The sequence below is a fragment of the Olea europaea genome, unplaced genomic scaffold (assembly GCF_002742605.1).
Source record: "Olea europaea var. sylvestris unplaced genomic scaffold, O_europaea_v1 scaffold1725, whole genome shotgun sequence".
In the NCBI taxonomy this organism is placed as follows: domain Eukaryota; kingdom Viridiplantae; phylum Streptophyta; class Magnoliopsida; order Lamiales; family Oleaceae; genus Olea; species Olea europaea.
The window spans coordinates 96,401-115,250 of NW_019234950.1; the positions used below are offsets into that span (position 1 = coordinate 96,401).

Here is an 18,850-nt window from a genome sequence, read left to right on the forward strand (position 1 = left end):
TATTATCCATTTTGTTCCAAAAAGTAACTAAACTAAGAAAATCTCATCACTAGTATTCAAGACGATGAATTGAAGGACCACACAAGTGCGACCGTGCGAGCTAAAAAAATTGGGTGTGTAGATCAAGAAGTTTGAAAATAGAAACACATGAATTAATGTATAACAAAAATGTTAATTATATCATGATCAAAAAAATGTTAATTATATATACTCAATTACGAAACACTATAACAAAAAATTTAATACATGAAAGTAAATTAATATGTATGCACATATACACTATAAACAAAAAGTCAAAGTGTTGGGCATATGGGCTTATTTTTCTCAAAATAATAGTGATATTGGGTTGGGACTGGCTATGCAATTGGGCTGCTGTTGGATTGATGGTGGGCTAAGTGATTAAATTTCTATTTTTAATGGACCATTCCTTCCATTTTCTTGGATATGGGCTTGGGCAATACTGGGCTACAGCCCAGTAGAGCCCTCCCCCATCTCCGCCCTTGATTGATATCCACCTAACCTAAATTGTATAATGTGATTGCACCACAACAAAAATGACTTCTTGCAACGTGCAAAATGATAAATGTGCTCTAGTTCTTGGTAGAAATACTTGACTATTTTTGGGAATGGACACTAGGGCAAGACATATTTATACATATTCACAAATCCTAGATATATGCAATTGTTGGAAATTCTTACATAACAAGTTAATGACAAGGACATTGCTATTACCGAGCTTGCACAATGTCTTGAATGACATGCATTACTTATCCAGCCTTGTTATACAAATGGATTTAAGTTAGCACTTAGCACCCTCCCACAAGATCGACTAATCACCCTCATCTACTGCTTCAACATTTTCCATTAATTGGTGTTGCATTACTGTGATTATACTATCAAATAATTTATCCTTTTTTTGTTAAATATTAGACGTTTAGGGTTATTTATCAACTATTAATAATTGTTATATCTGCAGTACAATTTTCCCTTAGTAGGCACGTGTTTCTTGTTATTTTTATTATTGTTCTAATTTTCGATATTGTTAATTTAAACTTTGTCGTAAATCAAATCATTGGACAAAATATTAACATAGACAGAAAATATTTGTTGTTAAAAGCCTTTTTTTAGCAAGCAGATCTGGTTAGTGAACGTCATTCAACAACCAAATAATGGTTACAGAATTAAGAATTTTTTTCCCTCAATTTGTTTGCATAGCTATCGACCTCGAAATTTCATCAAATTTCAATATAAAGTGGGAAACTCTTATAATATAACATAGTAAAAAATTAGCTTCCGCCGACATCATATGAGGTACTAAAATGTTTTTCAAAATCCATCAACGACACGATTGAGAGGTAAACCGGTGCAGTTCACTTAAAATGACATATAAAATTCTATAGAAATCAAAACCACATAATTTCAAATTTATTTAGTAGCTAATCTATGAAACTATCAAATACAATTAGTTTCATCTAGAAATTCCAAGTAACAATCGAGTTATGAATTTTTTAAGTCAAGACAGAAGCTAAAAAAATGGCGACTCTACCTAGTGCAGTTTACTTTATGCAACATAAAATTCTACCGACATCAGATTGACACAATTATAAGTTTATTCAGTAGCTAACTGATGAGACTATCCAACGCCACTGGCTTTGTATAAAAATGTCAAGTGATGAAAGAGTTATGAACTTTTAAAGATGAGGCAAAAACTGAAATTTTTGAAAAGACAACAAAACGTTAAATCTCTAACATATTGTTGTAAACGATGATTTGTAAATTTATTCTTATGACATATATCTGTTTTCAGACATAATTTATTCATGAGAAATGTTCGTAGAATAGATCCACACATGACATCCATAGGAATATAATTTAAAAAAACGTAAACATTTCATAATCAACTAAAGATATTAAATCACCGACTTCTCCATTACATGTCGCATTATCCTTTATTATCATCCATGCCCCAAAAAAAATCCATTCAACCTGTAGGAAGGGAATTAACCCATGATTTTGAAACTCAATAGATATTATTGGTGCATTTCGTTGTCAAATTAAAAATTTCGAACTATAGATTCATATCATCATACATAGATGGATTTTCAGCAAAATTCAATTACTATAGCATTATCATAATAGTAGAGCCGAAGAATGATCATTCAAACTGTTGTAGTGCCGAAAAATCGTACTCGGAGGTACAATTTCATTCAAATATTAATCGAAAATCATAATTTGAAACGAAATAAACACTTGCACATAGGGATAACAATCGGACTCGTCGGCTCGGGCCGCCTGTGGCTCGACTCTACCGAAGCTCGAGTCAAGCCCCATTTTGGGGTGCCAGGCAAAGTCTAAATCGACCCGTGTGACTCGTCGGCTCAGGCTCACGAGCCTATATTTAAAAAAAAATACAAAGAGAAAAAAATTAAAAAGTTAAAAGGCAGCACCTGGTGCCTTACTGCCTTAAACAAGGCAGCACCAGGCAGTATGGTGCTGCCTTAAACGCAAGGCAGCACCAGGCAATAAGGTGCTGCCTTTTTGAGCCTAGTTTTTTTGGCCGGCTCGATTCGGGCCCGAAAAAAAGCTTGATCATTTTAAACGAGCTGAACCCAAACCTCAAATTTTGGCTCGTGAGCCGGCTCGACTCGTTGACATCCCTACTTGCATATTTACCTACCTTGAATTTTCTTGAATATCAAAGTACAAAATGTATAGAAAGCCTTTTTTCTTTTCGCATTTGTTATTCCTTTAACTTAAATTGACATGAAATATATATATTTTTTAGAGAAAATAAGAGGAAATTCGAATTTGAGAAGGGGTGTAGTGAAAAAGTAACATTCCATTTCTTGTAACCTTTCTTTTTAATGAAAAACTAAATGGGGGTTGTATATTAATTAAGTTTGTTAAATTGGACTTTAACTAAGAATTTGAAGAGTTTTTAAGCCATACAAAGTAATTCATAAATAGTTTTATAAAAACATCTACATGATGATTCGAACGTGGATTGCCTATATTAAATACCATGTAGATGATTATTGTGGCAATCCAATTATTCATTAAATCTTTGTAATCAAATTTAATTAAATTTAATCTCTTAAATTGTTGGGCTTTTATTTAACTTATGGTTTGGGTTTTCATAATTTTAAATGGGTTGAACTTCCATAACTCGTTTCTTAAATGTGCTAGGCTCGTGGTGTTAAATCATTACAAAATAATTGCTTAATTTTATTTTATTTCTCGCGCTTCCACACAATAGTACTTGAAATAGTAAATATATCCCTAGTTTCATCCACACCCCTTTTAATAATATTAGAAAATATTTCTATGGCTTCATAAACAACACCTTAATCACTTTCACCAAGGTAGTCAGGCTCAATTAACGGTTTCACGATTCAACCGTAGACTACGAACCTAGTCCTAGCCTAAGAGATTTCAAATTGACATAAAGTACCGAAATGGGTATTTGCAGTTCAAGGTGTAACACCTCAACAAGAAAGGATGATGTGCCATCGTCATCCTAAACCTAGAACTAGTGGCCTCAGCACTACAAGATATTTTGAGAATCACTCTGGGAAGCCATCTTAATAATCTCTCATAAATCTAGGGATAGTAATAAAATCCACCGGGCCTCAACGGGGGCCTCTTTCCGAATGGGACAAAAAAACCCGTCCTGAAAGGGTTGACGGGCGGGTCGGGGCATGGTGGGGCGCCCCGTCGTGGGGCGCAGGGCGGGTTGGGGATGCCCCGCCCTGAACCCGTCCCGTAATAGAAAAAAAAATTATTTCTAAACAATTCTCCCGTTAAAAACTAATTTTGAATTTGTTTTTTATTCTTTAATAATAATATAATTCGAAACTTTGAAAATATAAAAAAATAAAAAAATATTAAATGGGGCCCGTCCCCACCCGGTCTAAGGTGGGGTGAGCAGGGGTTTGGGAGCGCGCCCCGTTGCGAACCCATTCCGTTGCCATCAGTACATAAATCTTGAAATAAAATAAAACCCAAATATGATAACACACGAATATTAAGGAAAGACATGGAATACGTACCTAAGAGAGGTTTTTCAGAAAATTGAGAAAAGCCCCAAAAATACAAAACACTGTAGCCATGGAAGACAAGCTAAAAAATGAAAATCCGAACGAGCAAGGAATAGTATTAAAGATAGGAGTGCCCTATTTATAACTTAAGCCCACATTCCTCCCTCATTCTCCCTTAATTTCTGCAAACCGGATTGGTTTTATAAATTAAACAGATAGCAAAAATTAATATGGGTTTTACACAGATTATACATTTATAAATCGTGACTGAAATTCATTGTATTATTAAGAATAGAACTGTTCTTTAACACCATGAAATTTGGAATTTCTAGTTTCATTTTCAGAGAGAGACTGCGCATGTGTTTTCTTGTGTATTGAAGTAAAATGGGAGGAATGTTGGAGAAGAAAGTGGTGGCGAAGGTGGTAGTTGCTGTGGAGTTGCCGGCGGCTGGTGGCGTTCCTAATATTAGCGTCGATGGGAGTTCTATTTTTTGGTTTCATTTTTGGCGAGGACGAAGGATAGGGGTAGAAGCGGGGGTGCGTGGGAGAGAGGGCTTTCCTTTTTTTATTTTTTAATTTAATTTATTTGAGATTTATTAGTACTTTTTGAAAAAATTGAGAGGCAATTTGTTCTTTATAATTATTTTATTTTTGTTTTATTTAAATAGGATGACGTATTTTTCAATTTATAATTTTTAATTGAGAAATTGGATAAAAATTTATGAAAATAACATTTTTTACAATGAAACGTGAAAATAGATGCGAAAATACGTAAATGTGAAATGTGCGGACGTTTTGCACATTAAAAACCAAATGTAAGGATATTTTGTGCTAATAAACTTACTTTAAAACATAAATTTATAAAGATTCAAAGCAATTAGCCTTGGTTTGGTACTGTTATACTTTTAAGAGAATCAATCTTTGGATGTGTTTTAGACAGAATCAACTGCATGAATTAGATTAGCGTTTGGTAAATTTTTGTTAAGAGATTATGTATGTTTCATAATCAAAATTTGAGTGTTTGATAAACAATAGTGATTTATTACTGTATATATATATAATTCTTTTGTACTATTATTAACATAAATAATATTTTATAATTTATTTCACTTTAATAACATGTAATATTATTAAATATTTTTCTAAGGCAGTGTATTCACTATAGTTATTTTAAACATAAAAATTCAATAGTTATTAAATCCAAACTTATAAAATTACACAAAAAATGTGTAGTCATACAATAGGAAAGTATTTAAATGAATTAATTTTGGAATACTAATAAATTAGGACATAAAAGGAATTATCTTAATTGTTGGTATTTTATATAATATATAAATGGAAAAGTTCAAAGCAGAATCCGAAAAGCTATCAATTTGCTACGTCCCAGATTCTGTAAATCTGTTGCCAATGCTACAGATGTTGGAAAATATTCAAAAAATAAAAATAAATTGAATGTAATTATAACAATCCCTAGGTTTCAATTCTGTTCAATTCCATAATTGATTTGTATTTGAATTGGTCCAATTCCATAGTTAATTTGAGGTTACAAATTCATTCATGTTTATTGTAACATTATTGGTGTTAAATATATACCAAATTATTTCAAAATTGATATTATGAGGTGTTATCTTCCTTATTCTTCACACCACTGAAAATTTTTCTCTTCTTTCTTTGTTGTAAAGAATCTTGTTCTTAGTACTCTAGATAATTTGTTTGTTTTAGCTCGATGTTAGAATTGTGAGCATTCTTAGTTCGCCTAAAGTAATGATAATGTGTTAGTCAACTACTTTCAACCATTGTATCTTACAGGATAGATACCGTCAATTCTCTTGCACCACAGTGATGGACGAACCCGTTTCAAAGAAATTGTGTACAACACATGCATCGATTCCTTTCAATACCGCTACTACACCAACAACATTTTTCTCTATTTTTATTGTTGATCTATTTATTGTACTATTTCTTTCCATTATTTTATTTATAAAATTCCAACAATATTTCTTATTCTCCTTTTGCATTTTTCCTAACAACAAATTCTTCGATAACTACATTTTAAGTTTACCAAATACCTAAAATAACCGTGATTGTTTGATAATCAGAATACAAAAGTTTGAATTTAAAATCAATTTCAAACAAGGTCTTGGTATTAATTTTTGGGAAAATTGTAGCCACGATACTGAACATTTCCCTTTTATGCAGACTTGACCCAAACTTTTAATTTGTAACACATACGTTACCAAATCTTTCAAAAACTCACACATGGAGTCCAAATTAATGGAAACTGTTAGCTAATCTGTTCGTTGAGCCAAAAATCAATAATATATCAAACAATTAAAATAAAAAATCAACTTCGTTCCATCAATAGGTCTCCATCCAAACCCAAAAAGAAAAAACCAGGACCACCCATTTGTCGGACACCGCCACCCAACCCACCGTCTACTGCTGCCTCGACTGTCACCATCCATCTGGTTACAGAAGGCTGACTTCTGGCTCGAGAGTAGCTCTCAAAAAGGAGAAAAAAAAGGAACAAACACAAATGAGATTTTGACAGTCTTGTCCCATTTCTTGCTTATCTATCCATTTGAATCCCATTTCGACTGTCTAGAAGCTCTCCGATTCATTGGTTCTGTCAACTCCTACTTTAATAGACTTAAAGGACTTTGGGAGGAACTCAAAAATTATAGGCCAAATGTCAATAATACTGATTATAAATTTGAGGATCAGATTAAGCAATTTCTCATGGGGTTAGATGAACAATTCTCTAATGTGAGGAGTCAGATCTTGCTGATGGATCCACTGCCTTCACTCAATAAGGTATTTCTTTAATTCTGCAAGATGAAAGACAACAGGATGTTGTGGCTAAGAAACAACAAAATTTTGATGCTGCTATATTTGCTAGTAAAATGATCCACAGCTCTTTTGGTAATTAAAGAACCAACTCGTTTAACCAATTGTAGAAAAAAGGATAGGCCTATATGCAGTTACTATGGAATGCTTGGACACCTTAAAAGTAAATGCTGCAAGCTGAGTGGCTACCCTCCTGGTCATAGACTGGCTAAAGGGAAAGCTCCAGTTGCTATTGATGTTAGTTCAGTACCTCACAACACAAGTTCAGACAAAATAAGTTCCTTGTCAAACGTCACTATTACTCCAGGACAATATCAACAAATCTAGGCCATGCTAGCTCCACAACTACAAGGACATATCTCTGTTGGAAATCAGCAAACTCAAGAATTGATTTCTTCATCTCCTCAAGTGCCTACTGCATTTGTTTTCTCAAGTAGATTGCATATGTTTTAATGTTTCCACAGTTGCTGATAAGTGGATTATGGATACAGGAGCCTCAGAACATATAGTCTGTTCCATTAACGACTTAACAACCATGATAGCAAAAATTGAAGCATCTATGAGATTACCAAATGGTGAAGTTGCTACAGCCACACATTTTGGTACAGTGAAGTTGTTTGACACTTTAATTTTGACAAAAGTCCTAGTTGTGCCTTGTTTCCAGTTTAATTTGATTTCTGCTAGCAAGTTGATACTTCAGCACAGATGTTGTATAATATTCATGGATCATCATTGTTTTATACAGGATCTTTCAACATGGAGGACGATTGGGATATATAGGCTCGAAGATGGCTTATACCACCTTCAGCAATTTGAATACTAGTGTAATGAATCTCCATGTTTCCCTCAACAACTCACATCAGCTTCAAATATTTCTTCTAGCATTAGTCACATTCCTATTCACATTTGCAATGTATTAATTCAAACTCTATTGTGTGTAATTCTATCAGTAATATTGCTGCTGACATTGACATTTGGCATTGTCGTTTAGGGCACATTTCCATCTCGAAATTGTCATTTTTACATAAAATTGTTCCCACAATTACTTTCAATGAGCATTTGCATTATCCAATATGTCCTATGGCCAAACAACATAGGTTGCCTTTTCCTAGCAGTAAGACAAAATCTTCTGGTATCTTTGATCTCATTTATTGTGACACCTGGGCAGTACTCAGTCCCTTCTTTGGATGGATCTCAATATTTTCTAACTATTGTGGATGATTATAGTCGAATGACTTGGACAACATATCTATTGCATGATAAATCCCAAACTAGATCCATTATTCAGTCCTTTTATCACTTAATCTAGACACACTTTCAGCGCAGTATAAAATCCTTTGATTTGACAATGGTTCAGAATTCCTTATGCCTGATTTCTATCACTCTAAGGGAATTATACACTAGCTAAGTTGTGTGGAAACGCCAAAATAGAAGGGGTGGTTGAACAGAAGCATCAACATATCCTTAACATTGCTTGGGCCCTTAAATTGCAAGCCAATTTGCCTCACTGATCCTGGGGCGATTGTATCCATATTGCTACATATATCATTAATAGAATACCTTTCTCCATCATTGGGAACAAATCTCCTTATGAAATACTTTATCGAGCCAAACCATCTTATGATCATCTTAGAATCTTTGGCTGCCTCTGTTATGCCTCTACTCTGAAAAGGAACGTACCAAGTTTGATCCTAGAGCCATATCTTGCATTTTCTTGGGATATCCGTATGGAATGAAATCCTACAAACTATGTAATCTCCAAACACATACATCATTGGTCTCCAAAGATGTTTCTTTCTTTGAAACTATTTTCCCTTTCCATTACCCTACTTTCCTCATATTTCAATCCAAGTCTGATAAGTTTTCCCGGTCTGATCAATTTCCTTTTCATTTCATATTTCACTCCCAGTTTTAGTCCCACCTTCTTCCCATGATCATTCTTCTCTTGATCACTCTTCTAAGTCAGACAATTTCGTTGGACGAGACTCTCCTAATATCACTCACCCTGGGACTTCCTCTTTCTCAGACATTTCTGGTACAGGTGAATCTCTCCATCTTACTCAATCTGAGGTCTCTTCCTCCACACATCTTAACTCTACTCGAAAGTCCAATAGACCTAAACGTGTTCCATCTTACCTTCATGATTATCATTGCAGCTTGATATCTTAGATCCATTCCTCCAATTCAAATTCCATGGCAAAAGATTCTATCCCTGTGAAGCACTACCCTTTCTCAGATTGTTTGGGCTATGGGATGTTGTCTCCCACACATAAGAAATATACATTAGCTTTATCCACAGTTTATGAACCCAATCTTATGCTAAGGCTGCTAAGCACCCAGATTGGTGCAAGACCATGGACACAAAATATCAGGTTCTTGTCCCAATAACACCCGGACAGTTATTAGTCTTCCTGCTCATAAGACTTTTGTAGCTTGCAAATGGGTATTTAAGGTTAAACTTCATGCAAATGGCACGGAGGAAAGGAAGAAGGTCAGGCTTGTAGCAAAAGGATTTACTCAAGAAGCAGGTTTAGACTATGAAGAAACATTTTCACGTACTACTAATTTGGTCACAGTGAAGAACTTGCTTGCTGTTGCAGCTCAAAAGCAGTGGCATCTTCATCAACTCAATATAAATAATGTCTTTCTTCATGACGAGCTGGATGAAAAGTGGATATGTCAATGCCTCCAAGTTATGAGCAGCGGAGGGTGAATGGTGAGCCATTAGTTTGCAAGCTAAACAAGTCTATCTATGGTCTCAAACAAGCCTCGAGGCAATGGAACACTAAGTTGTATAATCTCTCAAGGTTTTAAGTAATCAAAGTCTGACTGCTCTCTATTTAGCAAACAGGAAGGCTGCTGATTCGTTATGCTTCTCATTTTTGTGGATGACATTATCATTGGAGGAAATGACTTTGTATACATTGAGCAGTTCAAACAAGGCTTAAATGAACAATACAAGTTGAAAGATTTAGGGATTTTGAAATTTTTTAGAACTTAAGGTGGCAAGAAATTCGAAAGGCATATCATTCTGTTAAAAGAAATATGCACTGGAGATCTCAAGGGATACAGGTAATCTTGCAGCCAGACCAGCAAGTAGCCCATTACCATAAAATTTAAAACTGAGAAGAATGATGGGGACATCATTGCAAATGCAAGCATATATCGAAGGCTAGTGGGAAGGCTTCCATTTGATATCTAACAATTACCAGGCCAGATTTATCATATGCTATGCAGGTTCTTAGCCAATTCCTTCAGTCTCCAAAACAGTCTCACTTAGAAACAGTATCATGTGTTGAGGTACCTAAAGGGTGAACCTGGACAAGTTTTTTTTTCTTTTTTTACAGTAGGTTTGACTTGCATCTCAAAGGCTACTGTGATGCAGATTGGGCAACGTGTTCAGATACCAAATGGTCCGTTACTGGTTATTGCATTTTTCTAGGAAATTCGTTAGTGTCCTAGAAATCTAAGAAGCAACACACGGTTTCAACATCATCAACTGAGGAAGAATATCGATCCATGGCAGCTGCGATTTGTGAATCCAGATGTTTGAAGAACATACTCAGAGATTTGAATGTGACACATACTAAGGCAACATTACTATTTTGTGACAATCAGTTTGCTATACATATAATGGTCCGTCACTGGTTATTGCATTTTTCTAGGAAATTCGTTAGTGTCCTAGAAATCTAAGAAGCAACACACGGTTTCAACATCATCAACTGAGGAAGAATATCGATCCATGGCAGCTGCGATTTGTGAATCCAGATGGTTGAAGAACATACTCAGAGATTTGAATGTGACACATACTAAGGCAACATTACTATTTTGTGACAATCAGTTTGCTATACATATAGCTAGCAATCCTGTGTTTCATGAACAAACGAAATACGTAGAAATTGATTGTCATCTAGTAAGAGATAAAACCCAAGCAGGAGAGGTGAAAATGCTGCATATAGCATCCCAAGAGCAAATAGCAGATTTGTTAACAAAATCTTTAGTGGGAGTCAAGTTTAAATCCTTATTAAATAAGATGGGAATTTTAAATATACATTCTCTATCTTGAGGGGAGTATTGAGTCACATTATAGCACAAGGGTATTTAAGACTTTGTACATGTTTCCATTTTGTAAAAATCAGTTAGTCTGCGTCATTTTGTATATATATATGAGCTGGTATACTTCAGTTGTGGTTAAATGAGAATAATCAATTTTCCCACCATTTTCTATCTCTCCAATTCTAGATTCTTCTCATTGCAACTTATCATTTAACCATCGAAGAGTATTGAGTCACATTATAGCACAAGGGTATTTAAGACTTTGTACATGTTTCCATTTTGTAAAAATCAGTTAGTCTGCGTCATTTTGTATATATATATGAGCTGGTATACTTCAGTTGTGGTTGAATGAGAATAATCAATTTTCCCACCATTTTCTATCTCTCCAATTCTAGATTCTTCTCATTGCAACTTATCATTTAACCATCGAAATTTCAATAATATTTTATTAGTTGAAAGGATCATTATTTTCAACTCTAATTGTCTAAAATATTCTATATATGTAATTCTCTCATAGAACAATTATATTTTATTTGTATGAAATATCCTCTTATGGATAATATATTCTCTCAAATAGTAAAGGAGAACTGACTGTTGGAAAGAATTATATCCACGGTTAATTTTATTAATGATCACTTCACCCTAAATTTCACTAACCACTAAACTTTAAACTATTTCATATACGTAGCTAAGCTTCAAAAAGTCTTATACCACCATGTTTGTCTAGAGTATAGTTTTAAAGTTCAATTATGTAAATGGAAAACATTTTTATAATTTACCAAACTTTAAATTATTTAATTTACATCTCTGGACTTTAAAATTATTTTAAATTGAAGGAGAAATATTTTGTTAGACTTTTGTATTAATTTTTTCTATTTAAAAATATAATGAGCAAATAAGTCTTTTATGCTCTCCTAATGGACTTTTTTACCAGAAACCGTTATAATGGAAAAATTGTGCTAATTAATGAAATGTTGATGATAAGAATGCTATGAAAAAATTTGAGTCATAAATGAGACAATGAGTAAAAGTTGAAGACTCAAAATAAATTTAAAGTAGAGCAACAATGAAAAGTTGTAATGGCATGCCACCACCCAGTTAAGTCCAAATTGTAATTGGCAATTTTCTAAGTCAAAAAGTCATAGTTGAATTGTATTAGGTGTTTATAGAGTTATTTCAAAGTTAAAAAGTTAAATATTGGTAATATAGGTCTTGAAGGAGTCCAAGATGTCAAAGAAGATCAAATATGATCAAGGGAATGCATCTAAAGGGTATTAAATAGCTACAAAAGTTATTTTCCAAATTATTAGCTTCAACTCGCAATGTATTTTTCACATAGAACACATTCGAATTTGGAGAATGCTACTTTTAGCAAAATTGTAACCCTTTGAGTTAGCTTTTCGATGTATTTTGAATCACCTCAATTCGAATCAAGAAAGAAAGTTATGATGAAAATAGAGATGACGAAAAAACCCACCAAACCCGATACCCGTGGACCCCGCCATGAAAGGACGGGGATTACTCGCTTAATCAAGTATTCGGGTCAGGAAATTTCATCCCAGGTGGGTACAGTTGACACCCACCGACCCCATTTATATTATTTTTATTTTTTTTAAGAATTCAATACTTTAAATGAAAAACTTCATAAAATTTCATTAATTCTAATAGAAGATGACGACTAAAATTATCTAAAAAATATGATAAACAATAAAAACCTTAGTTTACTAAATATATTTGAATAATTTAACTTTTAAAAATTAATTAATTAATTAAGATTTTTGATAATTATATTATTATCTCACTTTAATTAATGGGGTTAATAAAATGAATTATCAAAAACTAAACAAAAATTAATATTTTAAATGGGGACAAGGCCTTGCCCCACCTTCAATCCACCTACCCGCTTGCCCAACCTAAACGGTTAATGGGACTGATACAAGGCAAGAAATTGCCTAGCGGGGATGGGAAAACCCTTCTCGCCTCATTGTCATCCCTAGATAAAAATATTAACGACTGCTCAGTTGTCGCTTGCTTAGCGCTCGAACGACGGGTTGACTTCCAGGATTTTGTCTTCTTTCAAACCTAGTTTTTCAATTCCTTTTCATCCCAAACACTTTTCCTTATAATTATTCCATATAGATCATTCCTTTGAAAATTTAAATCATTTTCATTGATTTCAATATTCAATCACCATATTATTTGATTCATAGATTCATCCAAACTTGGATTTGTTAATCGAGCTATAAGCCTTCAAATAAAACCATAGATTAAAACGAACAAGATCTTGATCAAACACAAAACTTACTTTTGCTAATTAGCCTTCAGAGTTACTAGGGCTTTGGAAAAAGGTGCTAGGAGTTTCGGCACTATGAAACGAGATTCCATTAGAAAAATGAGGTTCGTTCTCAAATATCTACAGGAGATAAATGATACTAGTTAGGAACTAGTTTAAGGAGCACGCAGTTCCAAAAGGGCCAAGTGATTACAGAAACAAGGTCGGAGGGAACTAAGAGTTAGTTGAGTCTAGACTATACTGTAAGTTACATCGTTTACAGTTGGATTGTTGATCGACAAAGTGCCCAAAGTTTTTATTCAGTTGGGGTTTCTCCGTGATCATCCTTGGTGTTCTTTATTGCTGTAATTATTGATCGTAGCATTCAAAAATCATATGATAATTGAACTTGATTGACTAATCATCTAGAAATAATTAAAATGATTTGTTGCTTTTTAATTGTTTATTTCTGCACGTTGGGTCTAAATAAATCAATCAATCGATAATCTAAACTTTCAAATGGTATCAGAGCTTAATTGTGATCCTTGACCTAAAAATTGTCTAGATGAGTCAATCACATTCTAATATGGGATCTCAGGATGATATGCATATTCATGAGGCTTATGGCCAACTGTATAAGGAGAATCTCAAGAAACATAAGGTTAATAGATCAGTCTTTATAAAATTGAATAACTTGAATTAGAAAAGAAGATCCTTATAATCAAACCTGGAGAGTCTACCAAAGGATTGAGTGAATTAAAAGTTTAGAAAGAGTCCTTCAAAATTAAGGTTAAATCTCTAATACTTGATCTTGATAAATTGAATGCCCAACTTCAATAATTCTTTAGCGGATTTAAATGGATTCATAACATGATAGGTTCGAATAAAACAACTGGGGATAGAGTAGATTTAAACAATAATGAAACGAATTATCATACAGCTTCATCCTTGAAAAATAAGTTTGTATAGCTACCTCGAAGCTGGGCAAATAAGATTTAAGTTTCGTAAACTCTTGAATAGGAACAAGACCAAAAATATGGGTGTCCGAGGACCAAAATAACCAGTACAACATAGGTTTACTCTACCCAAGGTTTAAAATTTGAAATCTATGATTATTCCTAAATTCTTTCTCACATGTCATAATTGTGGTGTTTTAGGTCACATTAAACCTAATTGTCGTAAGTCTTTGGTTAGGTAAAATAATCAAGATCTAACTACTCAAGTTAGTTTCTTGATTAACAAAGTGAATCATTTGACTAAATTGACTAAGGCCCCGTTTGATTCTCATTTTTATCAAAACACATTTTTCTCTTTCTTCTGTTTAATTGCACATTCTTCATTAAAATACTATTACACATAAATCAAAAAAAAAAATTCTTATTTTTCATCTACACATTTTCCATCAATCTACTATTCTAAAATTCGTTTTTCCATAAAAATGGGTGTTTCTAAGATTACATCTTCTTCTAAAAATATTTGGGTCAAGAAGAGTGAAGTTACTAGCCTAAACAATGTTCATAATTGAGATATTCCTCATGTTGCACTTCATGGTAAGAGCATTTTTGTGCCTTATTGATTAGGCATTCAAATGTATACATCTACTTTATTTATGATATTTACATATTCGTGCATGCAATCTATTTTTTAATTTTTTGTTTGCTTATTTATTTATTTTTTAAAAATGAATGATTTTTTTCTTTGTTTGAACATGTTAAGTTGTTTTCAAGTACTAGTAAAGTTTATGGATGATAAATTAAATTTTCATTAATATGTTTAGAACTTGATTGTAGTACTTGATATAGGTTATTACATGTATCTTGTGAGTAAGTTTTGACCGTATGTTTGAGATTTGGGATGACGGTCATTTGTGTGGTGAATTGACTTTGAATATGGAATGACTTTTAATTAGATTGACTTAAACTCTAGTATAGTCTCCTTAAAAGAAAAAAAAATGACTGAGATTAAATTTTTTTGAAATATATGAAAATGAAAGATTCAGCTTATACTCTACTTAGAAGTTTATTTAATTCGAGCAACCAAGCTTGAGGGATTTCTCATAATCTGGTGCCCTATGGTCAACTGATTTGGAGTCATTGGTCAAAACTTGTTACAGGGGTTATCTTAGTCATTTAATAGAGAAGAGCAATACATAAGATATAAAAGAAAAATGAGAGGAAAAAAATCATATATGTATATGTGTGTATATATATACACACACACACATATATGTATGTATATGATATACATATATATGTGTGTGTGCGCGCGCGCGCGCGCCTATTGATAGGGAAGAAAGAAATGTTATACATTGAAAATCAATATGAGAAATTTATCTAAAAGGTCCTAATAACACTAAGTTTGACTTCATAAGTTGGAAGAATATATTCATTCATCAGTGATTTTTGCATGTCCATTCTCATTGATTTGAGGTTTTAAGATTTGCTTACAGAAGTTTAGAGTCACTTATTGCACATGTATAACTTACACAATTTACTCCATTTAGGTTTAAAAGAAGTTATGTGGGAAAAGTTTACTTTTTTATGAACTATGCATGCATAAGTAAGCAAATAATGTTCAAGATAAAAACTCATGAAAAACAGTTGGTCTCAAAATTGAAAATTTTTATTCTCCTATCGCGTGTTTTTGCATAATCGTTGCATCATTATACATGCGCATATTTTTTTTTAACTCATTCTTCTTTGTATTTTACATTATTATTACTCGTCTTTCCTTTGTAATTTGTGACAAAAGGGAGAGAGACGTGTATCTATTTCATAGAGTTGATTATATAAGTTAGGGGGAGAATTTTAAAAATTTAAATTTTTTTTATTGATAGATGACTTGGGGGGAGTCATTTGATATATTTGCGGGAATTTCATTATTAATATAGTGTTGTGTTTTGTCTATATTGATATAAATTTCTATGGTTTATTTACAAATTTATAATTCACATGATATTGCATGTTTCAGTGTTACACACGTTTTATTATGTTGTCTTATATAACTTGGTTATATGATCTTAGTTGTTAGTTTCCTCTTGCTTTTCAAGTGATATTGTAGTTTCTATATGTTTTAGGAAACATGTTGACAAATTACTGAAGTGTAGCTTGGAAAGTATCTATTTGGTGGATTGTAATGGACTATTGACTTTGAAATAAATGATTTTTTCACGGAATGCCAAAGGGGGAAATTTTTAAGTCCAAATAGTGATTGACAATTTTCTAAGTCAAAATCAATTTCTAGTTGAATTGTATCAGGTGTTTATAGAGTTATAATCAAAGTCAAAAAAGTTAAGGATTGATAGTATAGGTCTTGAAGGAGTCCAAGATATCCAAGAAGATCAAATATGATCAAAAGAATGCAATTAGAAGTCAAAAAGTTGCACAAGTTGTGCTCCAAATTCTTAGCCGCAAGATGCAATGCATTTTTCACATAGAATACATTCGAATTTGGAGAATGCTATATCTAGAATAATTGTAGCTCTTTGAGTTAGCTTTTCAACGCCTTTGAATCACTCCAGTTCGACATCGGGAGAGAAAGTTAAAATGAAAATACTAATGACTACTCAGTTGCAACTTGCTTATCACTAGCCTAGTGCTTGAACAACGAGTCGACTTCCAATATTCTGTTTTCCTTCAAAAAATGGATTTATCAATTTCTTTCCATCCCAAACTATAAATATACCTTATGAACATCCAAAAGTGTGTTGAATCATAATTATTCCGTGAAATCGTTCCTTTGAAGATCCAATTCACTTTCATTAATTTCAAAATTCAACCGTCATATTATTTGACCCGTAGATTCATTTAAACTTAGATTTGTTGATCGAGTTATAAACCTTCATATAAAATTGTAGAACAAAACATACAAGATCGTTGATCAAACACCAAACCCGTCTCTACCAATTAGCCTTCAGAGTTACTAGAGTTTTGGGAAAAGACGTTAGGCACTGCCGAATGAGGTTCCTTGGAGATCCACAAAAGATAAACGATAATAGGGGTCGAGAGCTGGTGTGAAGAGCACACGATCTAGGAAGGCCAAGATGATTACAGGAAAAGGCCAGAGGGGACTAAGAATTAGTTAGGCTTGGACCAAACTATAAGTCTCATCGTTTATAGTGGATTGTTGACTAACAAAGTGTTTGAAGTTTTTACTCAGTTGGGGTTTCTCCATGATCATCTTTGGTGTTCTTTACTTCTTTAATTATTGATTGTGACATTCAAACCATATGATAATGTAACTTCATTGATTAATCACCAAGAAACAATTAAAAGCAACCTTTTGCTTTCTAATTCCTTATTTCCGCACTTGGGCCTCAATAAATCAATCAATCAATAACCTAAACTTTCAAGGCCATTTTTTAATACCAATATTCAGAATTCGAATCGAACTAGACATTTGGTTCGACTTGAAAATTTAAAAAAAAAAAAAATCAGTTTGAAAATGATTAGGTTGGTGATTAACACCATATAATTTAAAATCTGTGAAAAACTCGTGTAATTGTTAGATCGAACCGAGACCTGATAATGGGTTTAAATATTTTCTCGATTCTATTTTTTTTTAAAGAGACTTTTTTTTTTAACAATCAAGTGCTAAACAATTTCAACTTTTCCTGCAACCCTAGCCCATCCTTCTCTCTAACCTGCTACACCGTGATCATATCCACTTTTGACTACCATTTTGGGAAATTTCTTATTTCTTTTAACATGGTCTCGTGTTTTTTTATTTATTTTTTTTTTTTAAGAATTAGCCTATTTGTACAATCATGCTTGACAATTATGGTTGACAACTCTGGTGTTGTCAAAATTCGAACCATTGATTTTAAAAGCGATTTTTAAAATTGATAAATATGATGTTGTCAAGTGTGAATTGTCAACAAAAATTGTCAAATAAAATTGTACATGTAGCATGAATATTTTTTAAGCTAGTTTAACATTGAGAAATGTCTAATTATTTCTTCATCGTAATTGTACATGTAGCATGAATATTTGGTTTGCATTTTAGTTTTGAATTCATTTTCAATTTTCCATTTTGATGGTCTATCATAAGATTGCAAAAAACATGTTTAATTTGTCATTCTGAAAATTGCTTTTCAAAATAAATTGATAGACACATTTGGTTTAAATTTTTTATAAATTGTTTTATGATATTTTATTCAATAAATTTGATTATTCATTAAAATAGAATATTTTTATATTAATATATAATCAAGTAAGAGCATCTCTAAAAGACTATGTAAATACAAAATGTTCTTTATTTTAAAGAGTTAATACTTAAAAAAGCTCCAAGAGATTATATTTTAACTTTTTAAAATAGATAGTGAATTTGATTCTCCAAATTGTATTTATCCCCCCTTTTTGGTACAAATTTTAATTTAAGTTAAAGTCAACTATTCATTTCAACCACATATTTTATCGGTCCCATAACTTTTTAACCACGTGTTTTATCAATTTCTATCAAAATTTACTAAAAATTTAATTTTAATCCCCACCAAACAAAAGCTTAATAAGTCATAGATTTCAATCCTCCACTTCTTAAACTATTCAAAACATTTAAAAATTGATTTGTCCTCACCATTTAAAATTATGTTGAATAAAATATGAGAAGAAATCAATAAATATTTATTGAGCAAAGCAAA

General features: G+C 32.6%; 1 protein-coding gene across 1 annotated transcript; it reads left to right on the plus strand.

The window, feature by feature from the left end:
• The first annotated feature begins 4,421 nt into the window (after positions 1-4,421).
• Positions 4,422-7,868, plus strand: LOC111377796. The gene is made up of 3 exons (XM_023000919.1): positions 4,422-4,518; positions 6,403-6,851; positions 7,630-7,868. The coding sequence occupies exons 1-3, from the start codon at positions 4,422-4,424 to the stop codon at positions 7,705-7,707; spliced, it is 624 nt and encodes a 207-aa protein (XP_022856687.1). The 3' UTR covers positions 7,708-7,868.
• The last annotated feature ends 10,982 nt before the right edge of the window (positions 7,869-18,850 follow it).

What these genes read in the sequence shown, in the direction of transcription:
- LOC111377796 (XM_023000919.1), top strand. Translation starts at nt 4,422, where the DNA reads ATGGGAGGAATGTTGGAGAAGAAAGTGGTGGCGAAGGTGGTAGTTGCT. An exon ending in TAATATTAGCGTCGATGGGA is followed by an intron (nt 4,519 to 6,402) that starts GTTCTATTTTTT and finishes TTCCATCAATAG; the next exon opens with GTCTCCATCCAAACCCAAAA. An exon ending in CACTGCCTTCACTCAATAAG is followed by an intron (nt 6,852 to 7,629) that starts GTATTTCTTTAA and finishes TGTTTTATACAG; the next exon opens with GATCTTTCAACATGGAGGAC.